The sequence below is a fragment of the Microchirus variegatus genome, assembly GCF_963457635.1.
Source record: "Microchirus variegatus genome assembly, chromosome: 18".
Taxonomy (NCBI): Eukaryota; Metazoa; Chordata; class Actinopteri; order Pleuronectiformes; family Soleidae; genus Microchirus; species Microchirus variegatus.
In genome coordinates this window covers 5,252,863-5,275,487 of record NC_139819.1, presented here as the reverse complement: position 1 = coordinate 5,275,487, position 22,625 = coordinate 5,252,863, and the positions used below count along the sequence as shown (strand labels likewise).

The 22,625-nt window shown below is 46.7% G+C and overlaps 1 protein-coding gene across 1 annotated transcript in view; it reads right to left on the bottom strand.

The window, feature by feature from the left end:
* Window positions 1-22,230, bottom strand: part of setbp1 (SET binding protein 1) — a gene marked incomplete at its 5' end in the record, with an annotated part of 28,520 nt that extends 6,290 nt beyond the window's left edge. The window contains 4 exons of the mRNA XM_083905404.1: window positions 5-212; window positions 310-2,346; window positions 2,485-2,870; window positions 21,802-22,230. Coding sequence (XP_083761530.1) covers window positions 5-212; window positions 310-2,346; window positions 2,485-2,870; window positions 21,802-22,230 — 3,060 coding nt within the window. The remainder of the gene's footprint in view (window positions 1-4; window positions 213-309; window positions 2,347-2,484; window positions 2,871-21,801) is intronic.
* Between the last annotated feature and the right edge of the window lie 395 nt (window positions 22,231-22,625).

Genomic DNA, 22,625 nt, shown 5'->3' with positions numbered 1-22,625 from the left:
TAACCTCTTCCAGTTCGGAGAGAAAGTGGAGATGATCCCGGCTCTGCAGGCACTTCCTCTTCCGCCGATGATGCTTCTGCTTTTTCTCCTGCTGCGACAGGAAGTTGTCAACTGCAGTCACTTGTCGTTCACAGCGCGTTCTGCTGCCCCTGTTGGACGCTTCCAGAGCTGCGGCCTCCGCTGCCTCAAACCCACACAGATCAAATGAGTACCTGTATGAACACAACATAAAAGATATAATTAATACAGCAGTGTGTACCTAAAACCCCCTCGAAAAAGGTAGAAGAGTGTTGCGAGAGGTTACTGCACCTGCGTCGAGAGGCGGGACCCTTCTCGGTTTGGTCTGAGGTGCTGTTGTTGTCCGTCCCAATCCCGCTGTCGCTGGGAATAGTTTCCTCGCTGTGAGACTCGCTGATGGGCGACAGAGTCACCTCCTTCACCGACGCCACCTCTGACAGGTGCGAGGGTGAGTTTGCGAGGAGGCGTGGAGGAGACAGCTTCCATCCTCCGGAGAGAAAGCCCCTGCTCAGTGGCTTCGAGGGTATCGCTGAAATGGGCTGCAGACTGGGCATAGTGGTATCAGAGTGGCTGGCTCTTAAGGATGGAGTGCTGGAGCTGGGAGACAAGGTGTTGGAAGGCACTGTGGGACTCTCGTATAGACCGGCTGTGGAGACGGACAGCGAGGGCTTGTCCCTTGTGGTTTTGTTCAGGTTGCAGCTTTGAGTTTCCGCTCTGGGTTTTCTCCCTCGCTTTTTACCAATATAGATGGTTCCTCTTTTGCTGACATTTATCTGTTTTCCCAGCCGCGCCTCGATGGTGGATGCCATGGCGCTCATTGCTGAGGTGACGGGGGCAGAGGCCGACTTCAGAGGCAGACTGCCGTTCTGACTGGAACCGGAGAGGATCTCGTTCAGGATGCTCTGCATTTTCCCGAGCTTCATCTTATTCACTGGCCTGGAATGCCCTCGGCCGCGCTTTAGTTTCAGACTGTTAGAATTGGCACTGATGGTCGTGGATGTCATTTGCACTAATGTGTTTAGCGTATGTGTCTTCTTCCTGCTGTTTAGCCCTGCTGATGTATCCTGTGCTAGTGGGCTGGGCGGAGATGTAGAGGTGCCCTCGTGGATGGTCTCCACTGTTAGGAGCGGCTGCTTCTTGGGACGCCCTCGTTTCCTCTTAATGGGCGTGTGGACGGTCAGGCTGTCGCTGTTGGTGTAAAGAGGACTTGCAGGGGTGATGGGGAAGGCTGACGGTGGGTCTGTAAGGGTTGACGGGCTACCTCGGATTTCTCTCTGGGGTGATGCGAGGCTGGCATGGCTTTTAGCTTTCAGGTAGGACCACCTGTCCTTGGCCTTGGTTGGTCTGGAACTGGCTATGGAGCTGGTGCTGTGGCTGGGATTAGGACTCAAGGCCATTCTGGGTCTAGGGCTAGGACTAGGGCTAATGTTGAGTCTGGATTTAGGACTAGGGCTTGGACTGATGTTAATTCTGGATTTAGGACTAGGGCTAGGACTGATGTTAATTCTAGATTTAGGACTGGGGCTAGGACTGATGTTAAATCTGGGTTTAGGACTGGGGCTAGGACTGATGCTACTCCTGGGGCTGGGGCTGGGATTTGGGCTCGGGAGTCTGTGGTTTGCTGATTTGTTGATTAGACTGTGAGTCGATTCTCTGTGTTTAAGGACGTCTGTGCTGATCTTAGGGCGACCCACTGGGTTCTTTTTCATTCTGTTTGCACTCAAAGCTGACTCTGAGTCAGTCCTGCTTGTTACCGTGTCTCCTCTTTCAGCCCTGTCTGCCCTCTCTCCCTTTTCTCTTTTATCGCCTTTATCTGCTCTCTCTGCTTTTTCCATCCTCTCAGCGTTGACATCAGCTTCTCGTGTGAGACGAGAGTCATTTCTGTGAGTGTCCATCTTATGTGCTACTTTGGGTTCCGGCGGCCCAGACTGGTGTTTTTCTGTAGTGTCCGAATCTTGCCGTTGCTGCGATTGCTCCTGTACAGAAAACGACTCGTCAAAAGAAGGCCTCCTCCGCCTCTTTCGTCCTTTCCCCTCCTCTATCAGCATGTGCATCCCCCTGCTCTCTTCATCTCCTTTCCGCCCAGCGATTGCTCGCTCTCTATCCTCTTTCCTCCTTTCCTCTCTCTCTTCATGGACCCGGTCGGCGGCCTCTTCTTGCCTGTACTTCTCTGAATGAGTCGGGCTCTCCGATCCTTTCTCTGTCTGCTTTCCCCACGGTGAATCACCACTGTGGGGGTTACAGAGCATCCTCTGGGAGTCTTTCCTGCCGTACTTCCTCTTGATGTTCCCAAAGAGCTGTTCGCTTACTTCTTGCAAACCCCTCCCCCTAGAGAGATGTAGACAGAGGACATGTTAGGATGGGTGGCAATGAAGGAGAGGAAAGTTGTTTTGTATTTCAAAGAAACCAAATAAATTGAATGCGACATTGATTCTTACAGCAGTTTTGGTCGACTGGTTTTCTTACCTGCTGAGAGAGGTCAGGTTGAGAATACTGGCATCAGTAACCACTGGCAACTGCAGGTCTGGAGTCAGGGATCTCTGCGGCGAGGGGCTTTGTGTTGCTGTTTGCGAGAAAGCTTGACTGGGATCGAGCAAATTGCTCCGATTGGCTCCTGACTGTTCCCTGGCTGGATCGCGATCTTCCGAATTCGCCGGCGCCGCGATCCAGTGCGGATTGATTTGGTGTTGGTGCTGGAACTGTTGTTGCGCGAGGCCGTGCTGCGCGTGTGAGATGGCGTGCGCGGGATGGAGGGCGCCGCGGAGCTGGTGTTTTGGCGGAGTGTGATCTCCCAGTAGTTGCAGCAGGCCTCCTTCTTTCTGCTCAGGCATCCTGAACTGGCGCTCGTATGTCTAGAGACGAGAGAGAAAATAGAGAACGAGGAGAACTGATTACTGCACGCACGCTACAATCACAAGACGAGCTTTATATAGCAGCAAGGACTGAGAGATGGATGATATGAAAGTGGTCATAAAACTATGACTAGTCCATTTCCTGTCTGCGCTGCGTCCTCACTCGGCCCATCTTCACAGATAATATTCTCCATCTGCATCCAGTTTCTTTTTTGCAGACCCTTATTAAACCCGGTGATTTGTTGTTGCTCTGATTTGACGCTCTCGTCCTTCCACGACAGGAGTGGAGCTTTTAATGCATCTGGTGTGCATGAGCATACAGTGTGCAACAAGAAAAAAAAAAAAAGAGGGCTTGTTTACAGAGCAATTAAATTCCTGTGGCAAGGATGTTGCATGCTGTGAGAGGTGGGGGGATGGAGTTAGGGGGTGCACAACTGCACAGTATTTAACACCGAGCTGGGCTGAACACACCTAACACTGTCGTACTATATAAAATACACCACATTTGTCCAATCAAGGGATCACATTTATGAAGTCAAACTGTATCTACGGTTTACATTGCCTCGGTAAAAGTGTAAACGCACTAGCTTTGACGTTCCGCTCCCCCTCGCTTAATGCATCACTGTCGCTTTAACGCGGCACTTCTGGAAGATGAGAAATAGACCAGCGGATGGCCTTTGTGGTTTAGCCTGTTATTAACAGACTCAGTATGACGCAACGAGACACTGTTCTGCTGCGCTGCAGGGAGATGTAACCTAACCACAGGCTTGCCTCTAAGCATGTACACACAGGAATGCGAGCGCACACACACACACACACACACACACTCTCATGCGTGCAATATCGTAGACGCATGCATTTTCAGAATCATTCCAAAAGAAAAAAAAAAAGAAAAAATCAGCACAAAATGCAAATCTACGCCACAGTGAGCCAATCGATTTTCGTCAGGATGTTTCTGCCAGATAATAAACAGTCTGTCTGTGCAGATATACATACGCATTAATGCAATGTACTCCTATTTTTAGCAACCCAACCCTGCTATTATCCTCTTCTACCTTCACTTTATCCACTTTTCAATCTGCTCTCTCCCTCTCTCGTTTTTTCACTACCCAAACCCAGCAGCAGCAGCAGCAGCAGCAGCAGTAGCAGCGATGCTCATTTTGTGCTTCCACGCTGACCGCAGGAGCCATTTTTCATCCTGACGCAGGCTGCCCACGCTCGCAAGCACAAAAACACACGCGCACACATGAATGCTGAGTAACACAACAACACGGCACATGGACGAAAAAACACCAGAAAATGCACTTGCTTCTACACACACAGTCTCATTTATCTCCCGCAACACGCTGTCATATGCCATCCTTTCAGCTCGTGTGTGTGTGTGTGTGTGTGTGTGTGTGTGTGTGTGTGTGTGTGTGTGTGTGTGTGTGTGTGTGTGTGTGTGTGTGTGTGTGTGTGTGTGTGTGTGTGTGTGTGTGTGTGTGTGTGTGTGTGTGTGTGTGTGTGTGTGTGTGTGTGTGTGTGTGTGTGTGTGTGTGTGTGTGTGTATCTGCACACGCAATGACACTGGAGAGGAGATGATGTGAGTCCACACAGGGATAAGGTGACAGAAACCTGATACACATGTGCTTTCTCATTTAACCTGTCCTAGAATACCTGCTGTTTCAGGTTAAAGGAGGGCAACAGGAAAAAAAAAAAACACACACACAAAAAATTGTATCCTCGCCTACAATACAGAGAGGACACATTTGCTACTACTGATAGAGGAGCAAAAGAAAATAAACGGCGAGAGAAAAAGCAGATAGGGAGCTCACCACTCCCTCCTTTCCCAGTCGAGGTTGGGTTATTGGCACCAGTTCAGCTTTTGTTCTTAGTTTCCTCCGTTCTCCTACCACCACCATCTCCTCTCCCCTCCTTTTATGCCTCTTTCAACATTCCAGGGAAAAAATGCACTCGCTGTCTGATCCTCGCACAAACAAACCAGCGACACCGGGGCGAACGGAGGGAAAAATGGAGGGAAGTGCTGTTGCGGTTTTTAAACGGATCAACGTACAACAACAAAAAGAACAATAATTGCTTTGCGTTTTGATACAAACAGTGCGATTATTTATTTTTGTTGCACCCTCATATGTCTCTGCTCAGTGCACCCCTCCTGTTTTAAGTTCACAGGTCCTTTCTTGACATGACTTGTCCCTGAATATAGACCATAATACAACAGTCATGTCATTATTCCTGTGCTACTGCTGCCCTGCAGCAGGGGGCAGTGGTCAGGGGGGGAATCGGCCACAATCACAGACTCTGACCCAGGAGCCACTCACAAGCACAAGAGCTGTTATCTGCTCTGTCCTCCTCCTTCTCCATGTCTCCTCAGATCAAATATAGATAAGGAGGAAAGGCTCGGTTTAATACAGAACCAAAACGCATGTTCAGCTCCTTTCTCCCTCCCTTTGAGGCTCTCGGGGGTTAAAGGTCAAGCTCCACATCTAGGTCAACAAACCTAGGCTCGAGGATGTTTTCCTCCGGGCCTCCACTGTACCAACACAGCGGTCTCAGCCGGTTACACAAACGTACCTTCAGCACCTGAAATCAGGCAAATATTGAGCCGTGCATTCTTTCCACCCACGGGTGACGTAACCGTCAGATAAGGTCAGAGTGCAACCAAGGAGGTCATGGGTAATATGTGACTAGGTGCAACTAAAAAAAAGGGCACTTAGCGAATGACTCGGCACATATTTACGGACAAATAGGAACTGTGATTGTGACATTCGTGCTCGGCGGGGAAATGGCGAGGTACAAAAGTTTGGGGTCACTTAGAAATGTCTTTATTTTTGAAGGAAAGGCACTTTTTTTCAATGAATAAATGAATCAGAAATACACTCTATACATCGTTAATGTGGTAAACGACTGGTTTTTAATGGAATATGTACATAGGTGTATAGAGGCCCATTTCCAGTGTTCCAATGGTACATTGTGTTTGCTAATCGCGTCAGAAGGCTATTGGATGATTAGAAAACCCTTGTGCAAATGATGTTAGCACAGCAGAAAACAGTTTTGCTGTGTTCTCTGACCGAAGCATTTTGCAACTCTTGATGACAAAGTGTTGACTTTTAACGGAAAACACACAGCAATTGTATAGGTCGAACCCAAACTTTTGAACGGTCGTGTGTATATGCAACGGCTTTTCCTTTTTCCAACTGTTGGATAAACTGAAGTGGAGCTTCTCCCTCACACCCACATAAACATGCACAGAGCGCCCTGGCTGCACCATTATACTCAGAGAGAGAGAGAGAGAGAGAGAGAGAGAGAGAACACCCTAAACAGGCACACCCAAATCTCACAACCCCAACACACACACACACACACACACACACACACACACACACACAAACATGCTGCCCTTCAAATAGTTTTTCGCAGCCTTTTATTTGGCTGCACGCCCGGTGGTTTAGAGTGTTTCATTTTTCCCTGTGTATGGAACTGGGCAGCTGTCCAGACAGACACACAAAGAGAAAGAGGGAGAGAGACGGAGGGAGAGAGAGAGAGAGGGGGGGGGGGGTGTTAGTGAAAGAATGAGAACAGCAGAGAGAGGGGAGTGGAAGAAGAAGAAGAAGAAGAAGTGGACCGGCAGAAAAACAAGAAGAGAAGGTGCCTGGACCCGTTTGCAACTAGTTCCCCGAAATGTTATGATTGATTGATATGATCCTCACACACACACACACACACACACACACACATTCGCTCTCCTTGGCTTTGACACGACGCCGTCTCCTTCTGCCCCTGTGGCCTTGTGTACAAACCCCCCTCTCCCTTCTCCATCGCCTCTCTCTTTTCTCTTTTCTCTGAAGCTGACCATTCTCCCCCTGTGGGAACCACCACCACCACCACCACCACCGACTCGTCTCTTTCCCTTCCTCCCTCCCCACCCCCCCTCTTGCCCTCGCTTCTCTCCAGCCCCCCATTCAGAGCGCTGCTTCTTCTCTGTGATCGGTGTTTCTGACAGCTCCACACACACACACACACACACACACACACACACACACACACACACACACAGTTCCTCTGCAAACAAACACCATGAATACTAACATGGCTTTGTGTCCACTGCACTTAAAGGGAGGGAGAAAGAGGAGGGAGGGGGGTGTGCAGAGAAAAGGAGGGAATAGCGGTAGGGGAGAAAATGAGGAGCTGTGGCACTGTGTTGATCTTGCAGCCACTCACACAGCGTCCCCCCCCCCCCCCCCCCATCATCTATACTCACCCCCCCCCCACATCCCTGTTTCTCGTTCTTCCCACCAGTTCTCTCGGGAATAAAGACTTCCATTCATGCGCCTGAGGAGACCCACAGCAGGGGAGAGAAAAGGAGGAGGTAGGGTAAGGGGGGGGGGTGGTTATGGTGTCAAGGTGGGACACTGTGTGGATCGTGGGGATCAAGCCCCGCTGTTTAAAACAGTGTGTGTGTGAGTGCGTGTGTGTGTGTGAGTGTGTGTTACTATCTCAGATCTGTTGGCATCCGTGCCAGGCAGCCATCGCATCTTCTGTGGGGAGAAAAAAAAAAAAAAAAAAAAAGCCGGGTGGGAAAGTTTGGAAAATAGTTTGGTCTCTATTCAAACTTCCAGCTCTCAGACTAATGCTGCGATCCCAAAAACAATGTGTTCAGCCTCCAGCCACAGTTTAACCCGGGCCAAAAAAAACTGCAGCGTATTCTTCTGCCGTGTTCCCGTCCTGCTGAGTCTCATCAAGAGTTTGATCTACGGCGCCGTTTTTTAAAAAAAAAATTTTATCCTTTAGCTAACTGTACAACAGAGGCCCCGATTTAATGCACACCAGTAGGTCTCCAAAAAAAATGTTCCCCTCCTACGTCTACAGCAATAATCCTTCAGATTGAAGTGCCCCCTAAAGATAGCAGCGGGGAAAAAAAACCCGCCAGGCTCCGACTGTCACACTCCCTTTCAGCCTCACTCAAACGTCGATGTCTCAATATGAACAAAAGCCTCTGATTGGCTGAGATAAGCATGTCATTACGGCCGCAACTCGAGGTTTTTCCTCCCGCTCGGTAATGACAGACATATTTACATGCCGCACAAAGTATACATCTAATCCCCGCTATTAGCCTTAATGGTGTGTGCTCATGCCACATGCTAGTGAATAGCACCAAGAACCACATTAGAACTGTTTTTTTTTTTTTTTTTTCCATACCAATTATTACAGCTATTACTGCTCCTTTCATGGATGCAGCTGAATCTCCAGTGACAGCGTTGTTTGCTTTTCACGTGTGCACAAAGAAGATGTACACATGCATGCACAATGTGCATGGAACAATTCACTTTATAACGTCATATGTTTATTAATAGTCGTAATTTTACCTTTAAATGCTCCATGCTTGATGTCTAAAGCTGCTATAACAGAACAATTCCCCACTCTGGGATCAATAATCCATCCAAAATGTCTCATAGCTTCACCAACAAAACAACTCCTTTTTCATTTCAAAATCAACCCAATAATGAAATAAAATCCAAAGTCTGCAGTATATTTAGTACGTCTACAGTCTTCACATTCCTGTTCCAGTCATGATCAAGTGATCGCGTCTGCAGTAAAAGTTCCAGCTCGTCGTCTAATTAGCTCAAGATGGATCACCGCGAGTCTGCAGACCCTTAGGCACGTTTCACCTTAGCAGCGTGGGAAAATCGGAGTTAAGGTCTGGACCAAAACCTTGGATTTTCAATAATACCCCCTCATTCCAACCGGTCAAAAAAAAGGAAAAGCCCAACCCATTTAATCCCGGGTTTGAAGCACATGTGGGGTTTTTATCAGCGTCAGTGGGGACATAAAAAACCCAGATGAGCCCACTAATTTCTCCTTCATCTGCTCTAACTTAGGTGTTTGCATTCACGTTTGTATCAATCATTACTTTTTGAATGTCATTTATCGGTCAGATCGTCTTAACAGTCGGTTCAAGTACAATAAGCAAGATATGGATTGTTGTTGGTTTTTTTCCCCTTGGTGCATTTGTGACGACGCAAGGGGTAAAAAAAAACACCACAGGGAAAAACAACCACCGCCAAAGGAAAAGGTGTAAATTTCCCCCCTTTTTAGCAGCTTCACCCGGGAGCACAAAAGTGTTGTTCATTGTACTCTGTGCACCATATGACCCAATCATACCACTTATGTGCAACAGGAAACAATTAACAGCCAATGAGCTGCTCCAAATCCTAAGGGATGACTTCCTGTGTAGAATGATGGGTAATTCAAGACAGAAGCTGCGCTGAGATTAAACACTTCCTCTCTCCAGCAGCAAGCTGTGGTTCACAGGGGCGAAGTTTGACTCGGTCAAAAATAACGCACTGTAACGATGAGTCAGCGTCTGGTTATTGAGGCAGTAAACGTGGACATAGAGATATGAAGATACTTGATGCTTTGTTATACCAAGTTTTTATTGTTTTATTGTCATTTTTTCTTATTTGTCTGATTTGATAAAGCGCCAGAGTTCTCCCGCTGTACTTGACCTATATTAATATTGGGATTAAACTCTGTTTAAAATTAACTTTGGTTCATTTATAATGACCATTTAGTCTGTTTTTAGATTAGTTGGACAAAGAGCAAATTTGAGACATAACCTCGGGCACTAACATTTTAAGTATCTCATGATGATCACCTACATGTCAACAATAAAACAACAAGCAAGTTGTTTACCAGGAAGTATTGCTGTCAGAGGAGTTAATGTTGTGAAAACGGCACATTACTGCTTTATACCGGCGTTTATAAAGCAACGCTCTCGTTTTTTTCGTCTAGCGCGCTCTCTGTGAAGTCCTCAGATGATTCCCAGCCCGCGAGAGTGACAGAGCGCGCTGAAGAGCCGCTTTAATGACATCCTCGGTGACAGGGGAGAATGGACAAAGTGAGATACAATAGTCTTAACCAATCAGACGGCCCGCCTCCCCTCAGGCCGCCTCTCAGCAACAATAACGCCTTTGTGTTGCGGCTGCACTCCGCTCACATGTTCACACACACACACACACACACCTTCTCAGGCAGTGACAGAGAGGCGGGAGATTCTAGATCTCGAACCACATCAGTCGGTGCAGTTTGCATGCTTGTTAAAATTCTAGTTGGACTCAAGCCCTATTTGGAAGGGGTCAGTATTACACGGGGAGGTGGAGTAATGTAGTTTTACCACAGGGTATTTGTTAAATCAATGGCCGATTCACACGTGACCGGAAATCTCAGTAAAACCCAATGAGGGCCCACGATACGGGAGGGTAAGGAGTAAGCGAACCCTGCGCAAACTACTTCATCCTGACTTCCCCGACGCCGAGTGGCGCTCGATTTATGCACCGCCGCCACTTCCTGTCGTCATTTGCATACTACGATTTCTCTTGATATCACAGGTCAAGACAGACGTCAACATAGCGCCTCGATCCATTCTCCAAAAATCTGCAGAAAAATACTTATTGACAGTAATACATAGAACCTAATTCTCGGGGGCCGATGGTAGCTCAGTGGTAGAGCGAGTCGTCTTTCAACTTGAGGGTTGTTGGTTTCATTCCTGACTCCACTAGTCTACATGCCGAGGTGCCATTGGGCAAGACACTTACTCCCCCACCAACTGTAGTGTAAAGCAGCTTTGAGCCGTCATCAAGACTAGAAAAGTGCAGTATAAATACAAAGTAAGGATGGGACGATACCACTTTTTTATGTCCGATACAGATACCGATATCACAAACTCGAGTATCTACCGATATTTGTCCGATACAGTTGTTTTAGACAATTTACGAACTCATTTGTGCCGAGTCATTTTAAAGACATACTTTACATTTTTATCTGACCGATATCCAATCCAGTGATTTTGACCAGTATTGGACCGATACTGACCGATATCGAATCGCATCCCGAGGTAAAAGTCGCCTTAATCTTTACTGACATTGACTAAAATCAGTGAGAAGCTCTGGTAATAATAACTTTACCTTCACCTCCTCATGTATAACTAATCCCGTCCGATTAGGGCTAAAGACAAATCAAACTATTCTTAATCGGACAAACATACCGAGGTAATTTGATTGAAAGTTTACTCCGGATTCCGGTTTAAACGGACCGGAGTCGGACTTTGTGAACTGCAAGTCTCCGGAAAGTAGAAGCAGACGACGCATAAACCGCAGCACTGTTGCCGGTAAAAAAGAACAAACGACGCCGTGGCAACGGCGAGAGTGGAAGCAGTGGAGAACAGAACAGAACCCACAGCACCGTCCGTCCATCTCAACGTTCACTGTTTGTTTGTCTGTGACGTCCAAAAAAAAAAACAGATAAACCGACGTACACGGTCAATAAATCAAACTTCTCCTACACAGAGTGTGAACAAAGCTCTGCTGCTATTTGAGTGTGCGAGCTTCAGCTTCCAGGCCCATGGGCACATGACTGCAGCTGCCCCCTCACTCCCTCCCTCTAACCCCCTCCTTGTTGTAGGTGAGAGGTCGCACGGAGAGTGGCATTCCTCTCAGTCTGAGAGCGAGAGATAAGGGCAGACACTAAAGCCTCTTTCCCACTAAAAATGAGCAGGTATACTATCTGGGTGTTTGAACCTGGACGAACCTGCTAAGAAAAAAAAAAAAAAAAAAAAAGGCATGAGCACATTTCTACATTGCCTGTGCTTGTTTTGCCCTGTGGTGCTTTTAACCCTTTCAAAACCAGTCAGGAGGTGAAAACGGCTAAAGTCGTTATTTCACTCTTTTGCTCGTTCGAACAATTTTAAAGCGCTGTTAATAAAATTAAGAGAAGATGAAAATATAAAATAGCGAGCTCTGTCCCGAGTTGTAAAAAAGGTCTTAGTGAATGGATGGAATTTGCGTCGCTGCCCAAAAAAATAATGAAGCAGATGAAAAAAGGGAAGCGCGTTCACCCGGTCGGCTCTTGTGTTCTAACGCAGTTTAAACCCAGGATTAAATGTTGGTTTTTAAACCAAGCGGGAATGTAAGAGAGTAACTGTGAAAAACAAGGGAGCGTCAAAAAAAAACAAAAAAAAAACCTGCCACAGGGGGGCGGGGTCAAAGATGAGGTGTACAGGGCGTTCAGGAGTGTGTGTGTGCATTTACTGTATGAGAGCATGTGTGTGTGTGTGTGGGTTGAGATGGACCACTGAACAGAAGACCCTTGTGGCTCTTCCCTGCTTCATAAACACAGCTGTTTGTTTAGTCTGAGTCGCCCCCACGGGACGGACACACAGACAGAGGGACAGACAGACGTGTCCCACTCACTTATTCATGTCCACGTTATGTGTCCTTATCCTTAAAGGTGCATTATGTAATAAATCTAAATCAACTGGCCGTAAAATCCTCCTAATATGTCACGGAGACTCAGGAATAATGTTCATATTACAAACTGACAACCAACAACAACAGTACAGACAAAAAATGTGCATTAAAAAAAATATTTTGCAGACTGCAAATCATGTCATTATGTTTTTGAAATCATGTTTTGGCATGTGGCGCCACCTACCGCCGTCTACCCTTCGTTGCAGTCAGTAGAGTCTCAGCTGCCGAGCAACCACGGGTTGCCAGTTACGTCAGAAAAACGAAACCTAAAAGATCTCGGTATTTTGAATTTGAACGTAGTAACCGTTTTTGGCCACATTCTTACATATGGCGCCTTTAACCAATAATAATGTCTCACTCTGACTTTAACCACAAATCAAGTGTTAATACTAACTGACACCAGAGCCTCATTAAGACCAGGCTTTGGTGTCCATCAGGACTACTGGTCCTGAGTAAGTCAGGGTTTATCCTGGAAAACACACACACACACACACGCACACACGCACACACCTGTGACAGGCGTGTCCCAGACAGCTGATGGCCCCCATCAGATTTCACTGACAAACACACTTACTCTTCAAAGTGAGACACAGTGAAAGTCAATACTCTGCTCCTCAGCTTCTCCTTCGACTCCCATCGTCGTCCCATTTGCTGCCCTCCTCGCACCAACGCCACCCTCTGTCCCCGCTGGACCTGCTCTCCCAACCACACACACACACACACAGCTATTTGTTTGTGCAGCTATTCTTCTTAGGACACTGTATTGTTATTCTTAAACCATAAAGGGCTAAATAAAACCAGTTCTGCCTCATTAGAATCAGGTTTTTGAGACGGCGATGATGCCACAAACGGTCCTTTAAAGAGTCAACACATACAAGCGCGCACACAAACCACCAGAGTCCTCACGGCGGCCGCCGGGAACACATGACGCTTGTGACTCAACATCATCTTTGACCGCAGAGAGCATCAAGCAGATAATCCCACAATTATGTGACTCAAAGTAAACTGAAGTTAAACTGAAAACCCCAAACAGATTCACAACCTGTATTTATTTTACACACCGTCTACAAATACAATGATGTTGCCATATCAGAACCATGACTGCTTTGTCGTCTCGGTGCTTCTCAACTAAACAAAGTCTGCTTTTGAAGGGGGGGCATATTATGCAAAATCAACTTTTTAATCATTTTAATCCTTACATTTGGGACTCTGGAGGCCCTATGAGTAGGCAAAGTGTGAAAAAAGATGACTCAATTTTGTTTTTGTGGTCCGCCTTTAAGTCTAAGTACAGGAGATAAAACATGTTGACTACCGCACTATTGCTGCGTCACAAGGTGCAAATTCCTGGAATTGGAAGGAGCTCTGCTTTGCGAGGGCGATTGAATACGGAAGAGCGGACGTCGGCGAAGTGTTCTGTTCTTGGCTGCACAGTGCAGCACAGAGTTCTACGCAAACTTCCAGCCTCAGAGGATTTATATTTTATATATGATGATGACAATGTGCCGCCTAGAGTAGTTTAGGACACCAGGGAACTAGGTTAACGTGGAGAAATAAGGTATAATATAGTCCTTTAAAGTCGGGGGTTCTCAAAGTTTTGATACCTGAGGGCCAATTTAGGAACCCAACGTTGGACTGAGGACCGCCAAAGGAATAAAAACAGAATAAAATAAATAAATCCCATTTGTAATCATTTTAATGACCAGATTGCAGTTGTACAGTTTACACTTATTGGTCTGTATCGAGTAATGTCCAATAAACATTTAACAAGCTTAGTATCTGCTGGATTAAAACTATCAACTGTAATTCATTGTGGGCCGCCAGAAATGTTTCTGCAGGGCCGCCATTGGCCCCCCCGCCGCACTTTGAGAACCAATGTTTAAAGTAGACATATTATACCCTGTTTCTACAAGTTAAGCTAGTTCCCTGGTTGGTTTTGAGTGCCTGTCACTTTAAATGCAAATGAGAAACAGGAAACTACGTCAGCGTCACTGAGGCTCCAGCAGCTAACGGCAGTTAGCATTTGGAAAAGGCATCATTTGCAAAAATCTAGCCGGCACATTGGCGTCACGTACAACATGTAAATTCTTTGAGGCTGGAAGTTTGTGTAGAACTCTGTGCTGCGCTGCGCAGCCAAGAATAGAACACTTCACAGACTTCCGCTCTTTTAAAAATACTATTGCCCTCGCCTGCACTCTTGCGTTTTTTAGGGACGAGGCGGAGCTCCACGAGACAACAATTCCAGGAATTTGCATATTGTGACGTAGCAATGAGTACGTGTTTTATCTCCTGTACGACTGAGGAGGGTCACAAAAGCATGACTGAGTCATCTTTTTTCACACTTTGCCTACTCATAAGGCCTCCAGAGTCCCAAATATAAGTTTTTAAATGATTAAAAAAGTTGATTTTGCATAATATGTCTCCTTTAAGAAGCGATTATCGTCTGTAAGGCGACCTGAAAAATCTCACAGAGTTGGTCGTGTATTAGTTTGTGCGCGTCAGACGCCTTCATCTCCTCTGGTTAAGTTGCTCTCTGACTGAGCGAGTGTGACTTGCAGTTTCTCCCCCGAGCACAAATAACCGCCGCAGGTCTTCATTAAAGCGGGAACACGACGCCGCGCTGACGATCAACGTCTGCTTACATCTGTGCTCGGAGAGGAACAGGAACCCGCTGGGAGCGCACACACACAATAGTGAATGAACGGGTCGTGACCTTTCGGGACAGATTGAGAAGATGGTATGTGTGCGTCTGACTGAGGAATTAGCTACAGTTCCAACCAAATGGTCAGCACACACACACACACCAAATCCAGCCCCGAGGCTAAGAAAGCAAAGGCCAGACTCCAGTTGTCTCACCCCTGACCCACTCGCACAAACAAACAATACACTCTGCGCGCACACAAACGCACACACACACACACAGAGGCTTACACAACAGTCGAGTCCAGCTATTACCTCAACTTTTGAATGTCCAGCGGGGTCAAAGTTCGTCTCTTCTTCTGCCCGGCCTCCAGTGTTCCTTTGTGTGACTAAATGTGTGTGCACGTTTGTGTGTCTGCGTGTGTGTGTGTGTGTGTGTGCTCACTAGGAGTGACCTTGCAGAGTCATTCAGTGTGGATACACTGCAGCACCAGCGCTACTGCAGAGCTGATTAAGGAGCAATCTTGCTTAGTGCAATGTACTGTATGTGTGTGTGTGTGTTGTGTGTTTTTGTGTGTGTGTGTGTGTGTGTGTGTGTGTGTGTGTGTGAAAGGCAGATGAACAGATTGTGTTTTGTCTAGACTTCCTTTAGGTTTTTGAGAGATACTTAAGAGCTGATCAGAGGGTCGACATGAGGAGTTGTGTGTCTGTATCCACACAAGCATGCGCGTGTGTGTGTGTGTGTGTGTGTGTGTGTGTGTGTGTGTGTGTGTGTAGGTGCCGGTGTGTGTTTCAAGTGTGTACAGGGTGTGTATGGGGGTCAGACACAGATGGACAGCTGGTGTTTCAGTGGTGCTAAATCACTCACCCCTCCCCAGCATGTAGGAACACATGCACACACACACACACACACACACACACACACACACAGACACACACACATAGACACACACACACATGTCCCATCCCCCACCAACCACAGGGAAACGCCCCTTAAAGCATTCCCAGCTCTACTCCCAATGATTTCAGGACGTACACACACACACACACACACACGTATAGACACACAAACCAAAACAAAAGCCTAAAAAGTGAAGCCGTGCACACACGCGAGGTGATTATTTAATTTTCATACACATTCATAAATCAGTCGGTGATTGCTCCACACACAAACACAAACACACACACACACACACACACACACAATTCTATTTTATGAGCTCATCAAGTCCCTCAGGTCACCAACCGCCATCTCAGCCAGGGATAAACACACACACACATCAAAAGGCTAACAATTTCACAGACACACACACACGTGCACGAACTGCATGCACGCACACACACAATGTGGCAACTATGGCGGCACATTAATTTCCTTTTGAATGCACTTGACTAACACATAATAATCCCAAACACTGCTGGGAGACCACCAAGCTACACACACACACACACAGCCAGGGGGACCACCAAGCAGAGGGGCTGTCAAGACAAGATAAGTGTGTGTCAAGCGTCAGCGTTGCGCGTACACCCACTAATACAAACACACACACACACTCATACACACACACACACACACACTGCTGGAAAAGCTCTGCCTTATCTCTTTGCACAGATAGCGAAATGGATTAAGAGCCACATTTGGCATGTCCAGAGAAACTGGACAGATAACCAGGAAAACACTCTCTCTAACTGCAATCACTGCTCAACATGAGTCCCCTGTGTGTGTGTGTGGGTGTGAAAGTGTGTGTTTGTCTCACCATGTGTAGGCATCGGACCAGTAAAGTGTGTGTGTGTGTGTGTGTGTGTAGGAGTGATGTGGTGGTTGACCCAGGACCCAATCAGTCGAGACGTACATTCATCTTGTACGAGAGCGCACTCACGCACACACACACACACACACACACACGGCGCTCAGACAAAGAGCTTGTGTGGGAGAAGACGTCCAGCATGTGTGCGACGTCAGCCGGAGACAGAGAAGCAGGGAGAGCCCATCATATCCCGTTTATACGTGTGATGTGGGTCTGTCCCGTGACACAGCATGTCTGCTCACTGACCCCCCGCGTATACAAGCCCCCGCCGCGAAGGCGATGGAGGGCTGAGACGTTTCTCTCATGTAACTGACGCTCGGTGTAGTACGAAATCGCGATATTTGCGATACTGCGGTACTAGAACATCTTTGTTTCCTCACAGATCTGCACAAATATACACACAGTCATCATTTTAAAAACATGTTTTTCAAATTAAAAGGAGAATGACGATGCATACATCGTTCTTGTAATAGATTTTTTTTACCACAAAACACCAGGGCTGCAACTAACGACTGATTAATCCGTTGATCATTTTCTCCATTAATCGACTCGTTTGGTCTAGAATATGTTGGAAAAACCTGGAAATGATCCTTTTTTTGACGTTTTCTTTGTCACACAGAGCAAAGAAAGCAGAGAAAATTCCCATTAAGGGAGCTTAAAAAGTCAGAAAGCTTGTTTTAATTATTAAAAAAGAATCACACAACCGATTAATTCATTATCAAACTTGTTCAGGTCGGTCATCGACATCGTTTTAAAGGTGAAATATGTAAGAAATGTATAATTTATAGACTTCCTATGGGATTCATTTGGGTTAAGAAGAGTGAGACGGAGTGAAAAGGTCACTGTTGTACATATTTTACAGATATCACCTTTAAATATCGCATCCAGTATCTGTCGATTGATCCTTCTTCATACGACACATGGGACCTTAACACTTTTATATTCTAATGCACCTTATTTTCACTTTCCCTCACTGTTAATTTAGTCATTTGTTTACTACAGTTTGTATTGAAATTGCAGATTGAGTAAATGACAAAAGCTGCAGTTGCATTTTTCTATTTCTGATTATTATTTATTCTAACAATTGGTGCAAACAACCTTTTTCAATCTTTAAAATCCTCCTCCTTGCAGTGAGATGCAGAGCAGTCGCTGTTTTGTTTTGTTTTGTTTTGTGCACATTTTACCACTCTTACACGTGCAAACTGAACTGAAACTTGGAGTAAATATATTAAAATGTCAAATAACTGTTGGAAAAATTGCAATTCTTTATTTCCCCACAACTGCACGTACTCTGTAATCTATCCATCCAAGAGAAATAATGTCATTTTCTTTGCACCGTTCTATACGTTTACCTCTTTATCCGTCTCTGTCTGTCTGTCTCCTTCTCTATCTATTAGAGTCAAATCTCTGTCTTAATGGGCATCTATTGTATCCTGCCCCCCCCCCACACACACACCCCCCCTCTATTCATCACACTACCACACGCACACACACTCCCTCTGAGGGGGCCCCTTAACCAGGCTCTCCATATGCCTGACCCCCACCTCTTTTCTCCACCTCCCCCCTTTCTCCTTCTCCTTCTCCCCCATCACTTGCTTACACTCTGGCTTCTGCTCTCTTGCTGCTGCTGCTGCTGCTGCTGCTGCTGCTGCTGCCCCACGCTGCCATCTGCTACAAGACAACAGAGGGTGAAAGCAAAGCGGGAGGAAGAAGAGGAAGAAGAAGAAAAGAATGGTGGGGAAAATGAGTGAGTGAAAAGAGGGGAAAACACGTGAGGGAAGAAAAGACTGAGAGAGCGAGAGAGAGAGAGAGGGGCAGATAAAAGATAAGGACAGAAAGAGTAGGTTTGGACACAATACAAGAGAGAGCAGAGAGGCTGTCCATCTGCTCCCCATACCCCCCCCACCCCCCTCGTCTCCCCATCACACACACACACACACACCACAAAGAGAGTATTTAACCTCAGCACACACACACACACACACACACACACACACACACAGGGAAAAGAAGAGGAAGAAGGAGAGCAGCTCAGCCGCTCTCTTTAACCCGTTCCTCTCCACTGACTCTGCCTGTATTACACCCTTGGGGTAGCAGGTGATGGGGAGATGGAGGGAAAGGATGTAGGCGGGAGAGTGGAGGAGGAGGAGGAGGAGGAGGAGGAGGAGGAGGAGGGAGGACGAGGGAGGACGAGGAAGGGGGGGAGGGGGTGTGATTGAGGGACAGAGCGTAGGGGATGAAGGCTTGAAACTGATCTGAATCAACACCATCACATCCACATCCATCCCCCACCCCCCCACCCCCCCGCCCCCAAACCTCAATAGAGACCAGCTTGCTGCCGCTGTCACTATGACGACCCCCGTCAGTCATAATGTAGCAGCGTGCGGCGCTACGACAACGCTTCAGATTTCCACACGCGCGAACACATGCCTGACTATACTGTTTCAGTCAGTCAAGTGTCCCTCACACACACACACACACACACACACACACACACACACACACTCACACGCTTGTGTTCAGTCTCTAGTTTCATGTCCTTGTATTCTTTGAGCACCAGGTCTGCAATGATTAATCAATTATTAATAGATTATTTAATTAATTGATTTTACGGGTTTTAGAGTTTTTTTATATATATAATTAGTAATTATAATTAAAATAGTGCTGGGCCGTTTACATGACGCCTGATTGTTAAAATGAGTCTCTAAAATAACATTTACAGCGCGCCTACAGTCGACGTCAAGAGCAGCGCTACAATTAACTAGCGAACCTGTGTCTGAAAAAGACACGTTTACGTGACTCCCGATTGTTTAACTGAGTTTCTAAAGTAACGCAGTTTTCGGCTTTTCGTTTACCCGTTAGCTTCGTTAGCTGCATTAGCCCCTTTAGCACTGTTAGCGCACCTACAGTCTGGACTGGAACTGGAGCGGTCTGTTTCTTAAAACGACAAGAGCAGCGCTACAAATAACCAGCGTACCTGTGTACTGCGTATGTGTGCCTCTGTTTTTAAAGTTTAGCGTTACTTTAGAGACTCATTTTAACAATTGCGAGTCCCGTCTGACCGGAAAAAGTCACACGTTTACGTGACTCCCGATTGTTTAAATGAGTCTCTAAAGTAACGCAGTTTTTAGTGCCGTTTTCGGCTTTTCGTTTACCGGTTAGCTTCGTTAGCTGCATTAGCTCCTTTAGCGCCGTTAGCGTGCCTGCAGTTGAATTGGAGCGGTCTGTTTGTTAAAACAAAAAAGTACCCAGCATACCTGTGTACTACGTATGTGTGCTTCTGTTTTTAAAGTTTAGCGTTACTTCAGAGACTCTAGAGACTCTTCAGCACCGCTTACAGTTAGCGCCATTAGCTGCGTTAGCGCACCTACAGTCGAACTGGAGCGGTCTGTTTATTGAACGAAAAGAGCAGCGCTACTTTAGAGACTCATTTTAACAATTGGGGGTCACGTAAACATGGCGTCACACGCATAGCCGTTAGCACCGTTAATGCCGTTAACGCCATTAATGGCACAGCACTAAATTAAAACAAGCTAATGTGAATATTTTCTGGTTTCTTTGACCAGAAAACGGATGAATTTTGGTTTGTGGACAAAACTAGACATTCGAGAACATCATCATTTCCAGGTTTGAGAAACGCTAAACAAAATATATCAACATTTTATGGACCAAACAAGTACTATTGAGCACCGAATGGGTAAAATCCGATGTCCTTGCACAACTTAAAGCAAGTTTCCATGGTCCACGTCTTTGTCGTTGACGGTCAGACACTGACGTGTTAAGTATTTCCAGAAAGTTAACACAAGGACAGAAACAAAAGAGAAAATGTATACATTTGCAAAAAAAAATAACCCGAAGCCGAAACTGAGGAAGTGCAGTATGTGTGATACTGAGATGACAGAGTAACACCCACATGTTTTCTGTCTAGTTTGGTGAGATGTTCCATTTGCATTCTCAGTATCGGCGTCTATGTGCAAACATTCGTCAGCAGCAGCAAATATCTTTCATTTTTGGAGACCTGAAATGAATATAATGCAGTAATTTAACAGAATATCAATGATTAAGTATAGAAAAAAGTCAAACTTATGGGTGCAAAGAGCTGTTAGGTTTGAATAATTGTCTTGCATATCAAGTATGAAAGAGACTTGTTTACAGAGAATAGTTTTTAATACCTGTGTCATAAGACTTTTAAGAGATTTACTTTTACACTTTCACTTTCACTTAGTATGTGCACTACACCAGTACACAGCTGGATCGTGAGACTAAGAGTGGAATCTAGGTGAATCCACTTGTGTTTCTTATCGTATTGGCGTTGTATCCGCACGGAAATAGTGTTTTTGGGAGCCTTAAAACGGTTGTTTTTCCTTATGGATAAAGGGAAAAGGTCGCATCAGTCACTCACCCAACACAGATGTAGACTGAAGCTATAGCTGACCACGCGAGACCGTGTAACTGGTAAAAAACGGTGCAGCCCTATTACCACGGGAGAACGTCTCCCCCCCCCCCACACCAATGTGAAGTATAACCACCACTGAAGCACAACATGACAAAACACAGCTCCCAGCATCATGTTGACAACATGACGCCTCCGCTCCTGCTGGGCCTGTCGGGCTCGGTGACATCGAGATGGCTGTCAGGTCTGGACACACACACACACACACACACACCACTGGGTAGGTCAACACGCACTGCAAACACTAGATTCCCCCAAGGACCTGTACATACACAGTGTCACACACACCAAACGCCAGCGTAGTGTGTAAAGGGGTTTGATGGAGGGAGGGCTTCGAGGGGGGCGTGACCCATGAGAGCTGTTATCAGAGGAGAGGAGACACGGAAAGGTCTGGGTATATGACTACAAATGGAGAGAGCAGACACCAGCTGTCACTTGCTCATGTCAGCCCTATTCTCAGCTCCTATGCGAGTGTGTGTTGTGTGTGTGTGTGTGTGTTTCACTGTGCGATCTCAACTAGCCATGACTGGTTTCAATTACACAGCAAACTTTGACCCTGTGTAACCAAGCAAGGAAAGAAGCTACTGACAGTGAAAAGGAAGGAGGGTGGGAGGGGAGGGGTGACCTGATCGAGATGCTCAGATAAAAAGAATCCACGTGAGTGAAAGTCTGAGCTCAAACGTGTCCACGGGGGGGAAAATAACCCCTCACACGTGATTCGTCTGTCTTACCCTTTTTCTGGGCGGTCCTCGTTCGTCGTCCTTCTGGCCCCTCCCCGCTCCGCCGCCCGTCCGTCCCTGCCGCCCGGCTTTGCCCTCCCCGGCTGGAGGCCGGATGGTCATCCTGATCTCCGGAGGACAAATGTAGTTCTCGAGGCTCTTCGGAGGCTTCTTGGTGCGCTTGGTGGTCTGGATCTTCAGCTTTAGGCTTCCCTCCTGGAAGCTCGCCTCCTTGATGCAGAACTCCTGCTCTTCCAGAAGCCCCTCCCCGTGCTCCTCAAGCCCCTCCCCTTCGCTGATGCCACCGTTAATCACATCGTCGCCGCACGCCAAACCAATGTCTCGCGCTCCTCCCCGGTCCTCTTCATTTGGCCCCGCCCGGCCTCCCTTTAACTCCACCTCTTTGGGTTGGGCCGAGCCAACCAGATCCCTTGGCTCCATCCACACTCCAGCCAAGGCCAGTTAGGATGGGGGAAGCTGTGGCGGCCAGCCAAAAGGAGGAAAGAGAACAGAGGTCTGTTCCGACTTCGTTGGTTGCTATCGGTCAGCTACTGGGGTTCGGTCGGTTGTCCCACGGGATCACAGCGAAGCCAGGGACAGTCTGTAAGAGAACAGATGAATAATACAGTTAGTAAAAGAAGCAGCACCAGAGGCTTCATCTACACTGAAAAACCCATACTTTCTGTTTTGAATCTGTCCCCAGGTTTTAGAGACGCCACAACTAGACTATCAGCTGCTAACCCTAACCTCTTAACATTTCCACTTTCAGTATTTAATGAATCTAGGAGATAATCGGCTACCTAATTACAATAGAACCTGCATCTAAATGGTCACAT